At 32.2% G+C, this 14,177-nt stretch overlaps 1 protein-coding gene across 1 annotated transcript in view; it reads left to right on the forward strand.

Moving 5' to 3' along the window:
* Positions 1-945, forward strand: part of LOC119835627 (tetratricopeptide repeat protein 28) — a 51,552-nt gene extending 50,607 nt beyond the window's left edge. Inside the window, exon 43 of the mRNA XM_038360571.1 lies at positions 6-945. Coding sequence (XP_038216499.1) covers positions 6-695 — 690 coding nt within the window. The 3' untranslated portion in view covers positions 696-945. The remainder of the gene's footprint in view (positions 1-5) is intronic.
* The last annotated feature ends 13,232 nt before the right edge of the window (positions 946-14,177 follow it).

Here is a 14,177-nt window from a genome sequence, read left to right on the forward strand (position 1 = left end):
CCAAGCTGGCCGCCGCGCGCGACGCGCTCGCGCAGGTGCGCCACATGAGCGGCGAGCTCACCCCCACCATCTCCGAGGTGTACCACGAGCGTAACATAGGCCTGGGCCTCGCCCCACCGCTCGCCGAGCTGCTCCTCGCTGAGGACTCGAAGACGGAGATGAGGGCGGCCAGCTCCAGCGAAAACTTGTTGCTGCAAAACTTGGAGAAGCTGGGTCTGCTGGGCGACCCGGGTGAGAATGAGGAACGCTGGTGCAGCAACAACGCGGCGAGGCCCTGGTTGTCCGCCGCGCCGCTGGAGACTGACGTCCAAGGATCCGATTTAACTACGGCAGAAATTATTGAGAGACAGGCAAAGTTCAAGAAAGATGTGGAACCCAAAAGAAAAGAAGAAAATGTCTACGATTTAAAACCTAAAGAGGAGACTCCGGGCCCCAGCGGGATCGAGAAGCGATCAGTGTCTCCCTTCTCAGAACTTTCCAGAAGAGATGAGGGTGACGGCCGTAGTATCGCCGACTCCCATTCTTCCTACAAAGCCTTAGTTCTGAACCCGCGGCCGCCATACTTACCCGAGGAAGGTGAAACCAGCATCAGCAAACCCACAGAGGGAGGAAAAACTCACCCGCGAGTTCGACGCCCTCCCGTTCCTAGAACGAGACCTACGTATACTACTCTTGATTTTCCACCGAATAAATGATTGGAACGTGCCCATTATTTAATTGATATAGGACATTTTTAGATTTAAAATAAATTATAATAATTTGTTTGTATTGGCTATGATATTCCGTCCGTGATTAAAATTAAAGCTGCTGTAAAAAGTATATTTAACTTGATCTTAATTATCGTGTATAATGTGTCACAATTCGCAAGTAACGTTTATTTATTATTTTATTTGTATTTTTTTATACACTTTCTTGCCCTTATATTGTAAAATTATTAAGTCTGTATAAATATTTAAAAGTAAATATACGGCTCTGATTTTATTTATTTTGTTCGTTTATTTATTTGTAGTTCAGTTTTACTCACATCAAGGAAATTAATATTATATACCTCGATATATCTTAAATTAAAAAATTCTTACCTTCCAAATAATTCTAACTATTACGGGACCAAAACAATTGCTACCATCTTTTCCTTGTTTAAAAAGCCTTCTAAGAAACTACTAAGGTCCTACTAAGTTCATTCACATATTATGCAATTAGCATAAACGCTTGTCAACATGACTTTAGATAGAAGCCAGGAATTTCAATGTTACTTATACCATAAATGTAGTCAAGTAGAAAATACAAAAACCACAATAAAAAACGAATTAATCTAGTCAGTTATCTACAAGCAATATATAAAACATTGCCTAATTAATTTAATTAACATCTCTACAGTGATTTATAGCTATATAGGGTGCAATTAATGAATACACTATACTGACAAGTTACTTGAAATCTTAACTGAGTATTAAGTTATAAATTGATCTTAAGTACCTAAGTAGGAGATAGAATACGATATATGTCGTATTTATTTATATTACAGATCATTACGTTACGTTACACCATTTAATAATTATATTTATTTTTTAGTCTTATGGCATTGAAATGCTTTAGGCACATAAAACTGAAAGCGTAGATGGAATTCGATTGCTGATTGAACAAAAAAGTTTATACGAATAATAACATAGAATAATGGGGAGAAACCATTAATTAAACACTGTAAAAGTTGTCCTCAAAAACAATGATAACTTTATGTCTTTTGATAAAAATTATAATTGTTTAAAAATAAAACCACCTTCTAATTGTCAGAACTAGACCAAAGTTTAATTGAAGGTACTTGGGAGACACCAGCTTTCAAATATAAAAAGAATCATAAAAACAATCACCCAATAAAAAGTTATGAGACATCAAATGCAAAAGAATGCAGTGGAATTGATCCTCTTACTTTGCAGGGAGAATGCAGTACAATTTTTGCAGCACTTTAAAACAGTTTTATTTGGCATATTAAGTAGCGGTTACTTGCACATGTGCGTGTATACCTACTCCTGCTTAATAAAGCGATATATTTGCAATTTCCATGCAAATTAATTACAAAACGCACTAAGTGTACTTACACCATACTTTTATTAAACATTGTTTCCATCCCCATTTGTAAATCGAAAGTTTTGGAATATTCTGCCGTTAAACTTTCTCTATAATTATAGTTAGTATTGTATATAATATGCTGTGTTCTAACTTCATTAATAAAAAATATTGTATATAATTTACTATTGCCTAACCTTTATTTCGAGTCATGCTTAATACACTCTAATGTAACAAAATCTATGCTGAAATGTTTTTTCCGAAACTTGTTCATATCAACGTTATCTCGTATCTAATGCATTAACAATTATTCGAATACACAAATGCACAATTTCCTTTCAATAAAAGCTCACTGGCAATGACAATTACTCAACTATGAGATGCGGATATGCTTTACTCAGAAATTGCCGCAAAAACTGGATATGTCAAGTAAATAGACCTAAACCTTAGTCTGTATTGCGACTCAATGAAATAATGCATAAAATCATTCCATTTTTAACTTATCATACTTTAAATCGACCTTTCGTTTCAAATGTAAACACGCAAACAAACATTCCGTAACATTTGAAAAAAATTGTTGATTGTTTAATTGTTTTTAAATCATAGAACCTCATAAAATAAACGATGTTTTGACGACTTATTTCTTAATTGTTATAACGCACTCTCATTTATGCGTCATAACGCATGCAATGACGTCATAGAATATAAAAGACTTTAATTCGACATAAAAAAATCAATATTAAGTTCATTTTCCAAGCATGAAAAAAGCAAAGTTTAATTTATTTGAAAACAAAATTTTTAATAGAAAAAACCATAGCCATAAAATGGGCGTCAATTTGATTACAGTCTAACTAACCTTAAAAGAAAAATTATTTACCAGTTACTAAAACAAATTGCGATACAGTGCATGCAAATTTAATTGTCCTTTATGAAATTTGCTTACACACTGTTTCATCACGATATTGTAATTGGTTAAGTTAACAAGAAATAGTTAACCGTGAAAGCAGTGTTAATAACCGGAACATATAAAATAAAACAAATTACAAATAAACCGCCATCTACGCGCTTTATGAGAAATTTAACAAAATCGCATTTACATAAGTGTCCTTGGCTTCGTTCCGATACTCTACATCGACTCTACAGTCGAGTATGTATATCTCTACAGGTAAGCATGCATGGTCGATTGTCGAAAACAAAGCCCCGAAATCAACAGTTATATAGATAGATACATAGATAGATAGATAGATAGATTGATAGATAGATAGATATAAATGAGAGTCGGTCGCAGTTTAGGCGTATCTACAATTAACAAATAGTACTTATACCAATCTGCAATCTAAAAAAATATTATAATTGTACCGTTTCCAAATTGCCAGTGCCTCATGATCATAATGTAATTAAAGTTGATAAGGTCTATGGTCCATTCAGCAATCCTTAAAAAAATCTAAGCGATTTATTAGGCTCATAGACGATAGAACTGTATTGGTTTAGCTAAGTACGTATCTTTATTCTTCAAGGAAGTATTCTAGATTAAAAATAAACAGGTGTATATATGTAAGTGTTTATTATAATCGACAAAAAGAAGGCACAAGCCGCGAGAATCCTACAAACAAAAATTAGAAAACTATAAAAATATATGATCATAAATCTGTGCGTTTGTCTTGTCTATTAAAATAAAAGTCTCCGAGTTGGACCAAACTACAAAACCAAACTAACCTATGTAATTTTGTTTAAAATTTGCATTACCGATGAACTACTATTATCTCATCGCAGTTCATACCTGACCGACCTTAGCTAACCGATTACATTTAGAAGATAACGATCAACGCGCGAAATTATCTCAATAAATCAATCAAATACTATGGTAGCCGCTACCATAATATCACAACAATATTCAGCCCATTGCCTTTTTGCATCACATAGAAGAAGTCGTGACCCAAAAGCGTGCGGCGCGTCGGTTCACTCACAACTATGTCGCTATATTTACATTGAAATCTTTATCGTGTGATTAATGCGCGAATAAGTCGACATTATCTGCAATCAACATTTCTTTTGTCTATATTATTATTCATTGACGTCTACGTCGTATTATAAAGTGTTATGGATGTTTGTTAATATATGAATTAACTCCAGATATTAAGTTTTAAAGTATTCTTACAGACATGTTATCAAATCCAAGGGAATCTAACCCATGTGCTGTGATAAATCCTAATAGCATTGATTGACACAACTTTTTATTTTGTTTGATTCCGTCATTAATAAAGTAAAGTACCTATATTTCTACGGTAAATGAAAAAAAAAACTAAAACTCCTTTTTAAATCGGATGGTGTTAATTCACATCTATGCCATGCAACAATTGCTTTCGGAATTTTTCATTTTATGTTTTCACTACATAGGATTAAACATGGATCTATAAAATTCACCAAGTGTTGGTACTCAGAAATCAAACGCTCATAATGTGACTGTCCGTGAGTGCAACACGATAGATCGAAATAAAACGTAACACTATAAGGAATCCACCAAACCACCTATTGTTCAGTTTTTCCCTAGTATATATTACATTCGACATAAAATCTACACGGCATAAAAATTAATCTACAAGTAAGTATCATAAATTTATTATCCGGAACCCACGACATAGTACAAAACATTTGCAGTCAGAGGCGATTTTATTGATTTATTCGTTCACCAAATGCCTTTTTAAATTATTAAATTGGCAACTTAAGCAATTTAACCTTTTTGTGTTACAATCATCTGTAATAAAGTGCTTCATTAGGTATAATTAGAGAATGTGGTAAGTCTAATTATTATCTACACTTCTTCGCACGGTTTTCGCCTTTCGATCGAAATTGTGTACTCACACATAATTACTGCATTAGGTGATGTAACCAAGGTCAATTTAATATTCTATGACAATAGAATAATTAGGTTTAAACTAACAAAGAATTTGCAGTTTTAATACTCATTTAATTAATGCAACACTCTCAACGTAAATTAAGTGTCAAGGATAGGTAGGCAGCTATACAAATTTCAAAATTATTATAATATAATTGTATTATACGAATAATCACATATTACGATTCATAAAGCTGGGTTCCATAAATAGACAATTATTGTCAAGTATCTTATTAAAAGTGGAAAAAACTTTTTCATGGACAATTACAAATGTGTCGACACTTCGGAATTGAGATAAATCCGGAAGTACATAATGAGCAAGAAGGTTTGCTAGAGTTGATATATTTTTATGCATTACGTATTCTTTATCGGAAATCAGACTATCAGACATTTTATTATGAATGAATAGAGGTAAGTCCACGACCTAAATGCAACATAGATTACGCCAAACAGACGCAAAAATTAAGTAATTTTTTGGGACGAATGCGTGTGTGTTAAGAAATCTCAAATATTGCATTTTCTTGGAAAGTGCACACGATCGTATTTATTTTTATCATGTTTATAGTTTATATATGTATATTCAAATAACATTAAGACTGTTGCTACGAAGTCTGTAATATAGATATGTTGTTGACCAGTAAATTATGAAAAGCATCGAATGCTTTTCACAATTACATCAATTTATTTAATGATTGCGAGGAATTCATACTCAGTACAGCTTTCTCATTATTGTAAGTGTAAAAAAGACATATTTCAGTTCATATTCTTTTTGTGTACAAAAGTATGATGAAACTGCAGAAGAACTCTCGTCGTTCTAGAACAGAGAACAACATCATGCCAAATCAACTTATGAATATATAGTTATCTATATTGATATTATAAAGAGGAAAGATTTGTATACTACAGGCCCGATTCAAAAAATCTATTCACCATTAGAAAGCTTCACTCAGTGAAATTGGCTATATATGTACCACAGGCGAAGCCGGGCGAACAGCTAGCTATCTATGTTTAACGAGATAAAAATATAATAGGTACTTATCAGCAAATTTATAAAAAGGTCCCCCATAAGAGGTTGTATTTCAAAATATTTATATTCTAAACTTGCTACAATACCATGTCAATAAAAAAAAACATGTAACTATATAACTGAAGTGTTTTAAAAATTATGAACAAAGAAACCACAAAAAATCCTCTACTGTATCAGGAAATAAAAAAATAACATAAATTGCTTTATAGCCCATAAATCGCGATACTAGACAATAGAATGTAATAATAAATAAACTGTGACCTGTCGCTTGTTTGCTGTTACCATGTACCCCAGTTAAGACTATGTTAACAGTATTTCGCCACCGAAAACATAATAGTGCAATGAATGGATATAAATAAATATAACGGATAGCTTTACTTTAACCTTGAAATATTGTGGGTCTAAAAAGTACTCTCAGAACTTACAATGTCAACAAGTGCACTTAAAACATACGTCTGTAGGTTGTTTGTTATCATCCTATAATAATCGTTTGCAATCAAGAATGTTAATGAACGAGGTAAGGCTTTAAGCAAATGTCTCAAGTTTATGACTATTATTAAACTGAAAATATGTTAATCGTTCAAAAATTTATCTATATGTCTATATAGAACAAGTCAGAACCTAAAATTTATGAAGACAATTTTAAATTCTACTCCCATTCACGATGCCTCGAGCGATACTCAATAAATAACCAAATACCATTAATCATTCCAAACGATCAGAATCATAAACAGTCCGGACATGATGAGCCTATTTTAATCGCTACTCTGTTACACATATAATTTCGAAGTATATATTTATCTAGCTTGATTTATTTGAATATTAGAAGGTCAATTTGACGCACACACCTTCATGTGCGGAACTACTTTCGAATATTTGTTTGTTAAATTATAGGTTTGACTCAAGTTTGACTTTTATAAATGTGTAACGATATTTCTGAAAAAATAAAGTACCTATATGTACATTTTTTGTATCTTTACATGTTCAAATATAGCCACACACTAGCAAAGCCCTTGTTTTATGTTCTGCTCACTAATAGATCAAATTCATAAAAAAATTGATACTTTTATACACCATTTCCACATAATCGCAATAACTTTGTTACTTTATGATTTCAACTTTTCAATTTGAATCAAAAAGTATGAAACTTCTGTCAAAAGAGCACTCACGATTTATTTCATTCAAAACCAATACTTTACAAAAAAATAAATCGTAAACAAGTAAAAATATATGTTAAGGTCAATTGGTGAAATGGTTGACCTTAAATATCACTGGTACCGTGAAAGTGGCTGGTTTCATTGCTTACCTATCATAACTAAGTACCTGGTTAAAATTAAGATTGTTCCTGATATAGCAATAGACTACGCTTGCCAAGATCTTGTACAGAGGTCCTTTATGTATTAAAAATAAATGAATGATAATTTTTATTTTTGAAAAAAATATGGTCATCGCATTGTTTATTTTTCTAAATAATAAAATGATAATTGGTATATTATAAGTATACCCCCAGCTTCGTCTGTAATACATAGCTTATGTCACTCAGTGAATACTGAGCTTTCTGTGAAAGAATTTTTGAAATCGGTCCAATATTTTTCGTCTGATAACAAACATGCAAACCAAAATACCAACGTCCGTTCCTCTTAATATAGCAGTAATAAGTAGCAGTACTATAGTTCTCTGCTCTACTCTTACTACAACACACAAAAATTAACCTATTTCACAAATAAAAACAATTCTTTAAAAATATATACTTATTATGTAGCGCGCTCTAAGGTTATAGCTTAGTATTGCCTTTTTGTACAAATATATTAAAATTGACAATGGATAAAAGCTATAACTAGTGCGTAATCTCAAATATCCAATCTTTATCGTAACGTTTTATACTTGAATTCAATTATAGGACATAAAAACGACACTCTACTACATTTTTTCTACAAGCTGCTATAAATCAATAATGTAAAACAAGAGGCCTATAATGTTTATATTGAATAATTTATTAACATATAATTTATAAATCATTATAATTGGCAATACACTATACAATATGTTTTAAACAGGCATCAATTATTAAACAAGCCGTGTTAAAAAAAATAACCGTTCAATTAGTCAAAATCGATCGAACAAAGATAGGTTATTATTCATTATAGGCAGAGCTTGGTTACCAAATGAAGTTTGACCTTAGCGAAGCATAATACTACTTCGAATTGCGTAGATTAGAAGATATATTAATCGTACGTATCTAGTTTTATATTGAGTTATAGAATGTATGGCCTCTAATGAGTAAATTGCCCAGTCCGGCGATTCAGCGTGCATTCCGCCACGCGCCACACGATTTTTCCATTCTGAATGTTCTTTAATAACGGTGTGCTATTGAAAATTTTGCAGATTAATTACAATAAACTGCAACGCATCGAACACACAGGAACATGGTTATAATACACGTACACTCCTGGACTTGTGTATATACCTAACTTTGGTTACTTGGGAATTTTAGACAGTTATCACTAAACACTATCACGGAGCATTTACAGGAAACTTTTTCTTATTTCTTGAACTAATGGTGATGAATTAATAAGGTATGGATACCACGATTGAATGAGGAGATTCATTGGTGTAAATTCTTTTAAAATAATAATTAGTCACAACCAAGTATAATAAATGCAGTTTTATAATGATTTTGTCCAACAAAAACTGTAAATTACATTGTGAGCTACAAAATTCGAAACCTTCCAATTTTATTACTGCTTATTCTTCATTGATCGTATTTATTAATACATAAGGTGCATTATAGGATAGGCATTGATGTGCATTTATAAAAAAAAAACTTGCTTGAATAAAAAAAAATTGTGACCATTATTTTTTATATATTACAGCAACTTTGCAGTTGATTCGTAATTTAATTATACAGTTATATCGATTGTAATTGAGTTTTGCGTACATTTATTAGTCTTTAAACTCTTAATCAACTTGTTTAATATAATATTTTGATCTCTTCACTTTTATTTTAAATTTTAAATTTATATGAAGTTGACTTCATATCAAAAATAGATTCATTAATAAACTATAACATATCATCGAATTAAAATCGCACATGGTCAATAAAAAAAAAATCTTCAATAGCTAGTTTTACCCGCGACTTCACTCGCGTTTGAATTGTACATCTAAACCATTCTCTCCCAACCAACTCATTTGCCTGCAAAAATTCTTACAATATGTTTGGAAAAAACCTTTGTAAATGTCATGAACCAGGTTAGAGTAACTTGATAACACCATATTAAACAATATTATAAACAAGATCACATTATCTACCCTTTTTCTACTCACGCACAAGTGGTTAACGTGGTAAGGAGGATGGAAATACAATATATTGTCGATAGAGATAAATAGACTATCAGGATCGTCGCTCTTACCCGTGCCACAGATAACATAATACTATACCGTGCAATTTTCCTGAATCTCTTGAGGAAATAAATGTTTGTATACGAGTATATCGTACTAAACTCGTAGGTTTGCGTATTCGAATAAAATATAATGCCTCAAAGCTCTAAACACTCACATGAAACATTTGCTAAAAATGCATAATGATTGATTTTTCTCCAATGCCGACACTGTCGTGAACAGGAAACATAGTAAATTTACTTCCTTTAATTAAAAATAATATTCACGTATATACCTTTATGTAGTTTACATTCATTGCTCAAAATAACGTAGTAATGAAATTTATTACAAATTCGAAATACCGCTCACACTCAATTCTTTAGAAGGCAATTTACATTCCACAGGTCGCAGAGACCAAGTTCAAGTCACAATCACCGACATGCAACTAATTAATTATAAAGTAAAAGTAATATCTCATTGATTGGAAACGATAATGATCGTTTTTATTTTTATGGAACATTCTCTTCCTGCCTGATTCACCTCACTTGCGAAATCGTAATGACATAAGCCGGAAAAGCTATTTTTCATTTTTATTATTCGTGATTTATTTAGGGTTGTCACAAAACTGTTTTTGTTTAATTTCTTGTAAATATATGAATTTGTAACGTAGGATGTTTGATGATAGGCAAGTTAATGATCTTCATGGGTCTAACGGTCTAGTTGAAAACCCATGTAGGTACCATCTCAGAATGGATTCAAAATATAATAGGATTTCTGCATTGAAAAGTTGTGTAAGAACTAAAAAGTAGCCCTATTATTAATATAAACAAGTATGATACATATCATACGATCCCGGCTAAGATAACTGTTTGTTATGTGCCGAAATTAACTCTTTATATGGTACAAATGTTCTGTATTTCTCATTTCGTTTTTTATATTTTAAGTGAAAGAATATCTTGCTACACACGTAAATCAGTATAATTGCTTCTATAAACCATAAGAGTTATCGCTAAGTGCATGTGAATGTGCAAAAAGCATATAAAATCACTTAGTGCTATAGTTATGAATGAACCAGAATAAGACTAAAAGGTCGACATTGATTCGCGCGTGGCTTGATGGCTTCCCGTGTCGCCGGTGACGGCTGACTGCTGACCCGACAGCCTTGGACTCTAATTACTAGAAACGATATTTGCACTTTCGACCATTGTTCTGAATCGAATTAACCTAATGTAGTTGACTTTGGTTTTATTCACAATTTTATACCTTATTCCTTTGTGGTAGGTACATGGGACAATGGACAATACACTTTACATCCTCTCACTAATCGATTTTATGAATAATATAAATAAAGTTAATCCAAACCTTGCTTCTCCGCGACTGGCAATTCTTATGTAAATTCTGCCATCCGCATAGAGATAATAATAATACAATAGAAACAGAAGTAATAACATTGATATCGTTTTTTCATGCATACGATACTCAGTTGTAGTATACTTTTAAGTATCCCTATTGTAGTATCCTTACGCTCATGCAAGTAAATTATTTCATCTTCATAACATAAGGTGACATCGCCGGTAATGTTGCATCTATACATAAATCTTAAACTCTATATTAGAGCGAATTTAGGTACGTGAACTGCTTGATATTGGCTTTTGTCTAAACAAGTTGTTACTTAGGTACTTTATAATTATTTTTAATCGAATTGCGTCATCGATTGCTAAAAAGCGGTGGAACCAGCTTGAGTTTATATCCTAAGGACACGACAGCTTAACCGTGTTTTAATTAACAATTCGACTTTTATTTTATTCCATTTTGAAAATATTATTATACGCCGAATAAATAGCTTATATAACATACTTGTACATAAAAGTGTAGACCGGTATTGCCTAATAACGGCGTGAAGAGAACGTATTTCTGCGTATTCGTCCATTTACTGGTTTTGATAAATCATACTGCTGCAGTGGCCCAGTGGGTAGCACGATAGCAATTTGGTTCTTCCCATAGTGATAAAAGTACTTATATATAAATATAAATTAGCGACATAGGGTATCGCCATTTTGTATTTAATGACATTAATGTCTAATTTTATAATATTTAAGTATGAGTTCTGTAACTTCTAATTCTTTCGAAGTAAGGTTTTTTTTTATACATAGAGAATGTATTTCATTTCATGAAAACAGATGAGTATCATTTTTTCTATAATTCTCACGTTCTAAGAGACATCATATACCATACAACGGGTGCCAAATGACAAGTATATGTTATATTGTTATTATAGATATATAGCGTTAGTTGAGTGAAATATTTTTATAGCTTGAATGCCTTATTAAGTTTTATTGGAAGACATAAAAATACCTTTCAACGCACTTACTAAAATAAATAGTTTATTATCATAAGGCCACAATAAAACTAATTAATTAGGGCTGGAATACAGCCCGAGGTGTTAAGTTATATTAAATACACATTATTATTAACTATTTAAAAAATATGTACTTACTTAAAATGAAAATTAAGATACTTAAGAGACTTTCAAAGTCGTTGAAATACGTAAATTACACACAATTAGTTTTTTGGTAGATAGAGATAACTCTATCTACATATAGATGTCTACCTATTGTTTATATTATGAAAAAAAAAAATAATAACAAAGGCAGTAGCTAGTTCAGATACGTTCTGCAAGTAAAAAAAATCTAATGAGTAAAAAGTAATATGCCTGTAGTAGTGTCATCTACAGTTTTTTTCAATTTCACACAGCCATAACTAAAATACAATACAATAATGTTAACATATTTGTGTTGCTCCAGATACATAGCTGACCTATGAAGTAATCGTGTTATTCGCGCGAAGCAATTTTGTTTTATAAATTCTAACACCGTCGCATGCCTTTTTCATGTCTAACATGTTTAGATAACGTGTCATACACGAGATACGTCCTTAACATTTATTGCTACTTTAACTATTATGCATTTGAAAATGAAATTTGTGTCGACAGTTTCAGCTTACGTCTGCGTAGTCGGAAACGATAGATTATAGACCGACCCGGTTCCGGTAAGATTTCCGGGAACAATGTATGTACCAAATATCATACAAATTGGTTCAGCCGTTCTTGATTTAAAAATAGTGATAGAGATAGTAATTTTCATTATTCACGAATAAAGTAACAAATTATATGTACGTAAATGTTGTCAATTAATAAAAATCTAGACGGTAAATTGATTCAATTACTATTTCAACCTCAAACTTAAATATTTTATTTTTCAGATCTCTTTTCAGTATATTCAGTTAGAGTTCTCATTGAGTACCTTTTTTTTTATGTCATAGTCGGCTATGGAGCTGGTGGGACGCCTGATGGTAAGCGCTACCACCGCCCATGTCATTTGCAGAGGCGTAAAGTCGATTACATACCTTACGCCTCTACAAATGGATTGCCGACTTTAAATTGGGAAGGGATTAAGAAAGGATTGGCGAGAGGAATAAAGGAAAGGACTGGGAAGGGGAAGGAAAAGGATATGGGCCTCCGGCTCCCCCACTCACCGAACGAAACACAGCAGAATGCTATTTCACGCCGGTCTTCTGTGGGGGTGTGGTACTTCTCCGGTGCGAGCTGGCCCAATTCGTGCCGAAGCGTGCTCGACTACCACATATATGTACCAACTTAGATAATAAACCTAGGTACGGTAGGACCGAAAAGCAGAGAACAGCAGTTTCTACAGAGAAGAGCTGAGAGAAACTCTAGTAGGTTTCTATATACCTTGTTCACTATTTTGTGATTTTTTTTCATATTATGATACATAAAATGTTGTAAGGTTACACTAGACAGACTAGACTTAAAAGCATTAATCTTAGCAGCGAGTGGTCTTGAGTTCGAGCCTATAAAATATTAAAAAGGAAGCTAGCTTGGTGGGGCACAGAAAGCTGATCACCTCAGCCCATTAAGAAAAAATCCATCTGATGCTTATACTGCACATACGCAAAAACTGATATTTTTCCAATTTAGACAAATTCTTCGCCATTGTACATGTTACACATTATCTTAGATACACGCGGACAAATGCCCTTGCTACAGTTTCAGTGATCTAGTTTATAGAAACGTCACAGATTACCGCATACTTGAATAATTGAGACCACTGTGTCAGTTTTAAGACATACCGAGTGTGTAATTATAATATGAACTTGATTATTATACGTGTTTATGAGTAAACATAAGTATTATTTATATTTAATTTTTAGTTATATAGCATTAAAACGCTTTATAAATGAGATATTATTAACAACTAGGAAAAAATTACGAGATTGTTTTCTATTCTTTAAATTATGTTATTCTTAAAAATTTCACATACTTTTAAAATAACAAATTACGATAAATTCTCGGATGTGCTTTTGTATGAAAAGGTTAAAAGATGTTATCTAAGTGTTTGCTGACCATTCGAGTTGGCAGAAGTAATTATAACCTTTTAATAACGTATTTATTTTTTGCCAAATATGTAACCGTTTTAATTTTTAGTTTTATAACATTAACATTTTGATACATGTAATCTTAGACCTTTAAACGAGCAATTCTTGTATATATATATATATATATATATATAAATCGCGAAGGACTTCTTGCGTCTTTCCAAACTACCACCCTGCGGCGTCCACTGAATGTAGTGAGATTTTTAATGTTTTCAATGCATATATAAGGTGTTTTAATCAGCATCATATCAGTAGTCAACGTCAAATTTCATTTAAACCTTAAATGGTGATATTCAAATTAAATATTTCTAGCTGAATTTGTGCGTCCGTTTACTCTTAAATCTTTCTTGCACACTG

This window comes from Zerene cesonia, chromosome 2 (genome assembly GCF_012273895.1).
Source record: "Zerene cesonia ecotype Mississippi chromosome 2, Zerene_cesonia_1.1, whole genome shotgun sequence".
Classification (NCBI taxonomy): Eukaryota; Metazoa; Arthropoda; class Insecta; order Lepidoptera; family Pieridae; genus Zerene; species Zerene cesonia.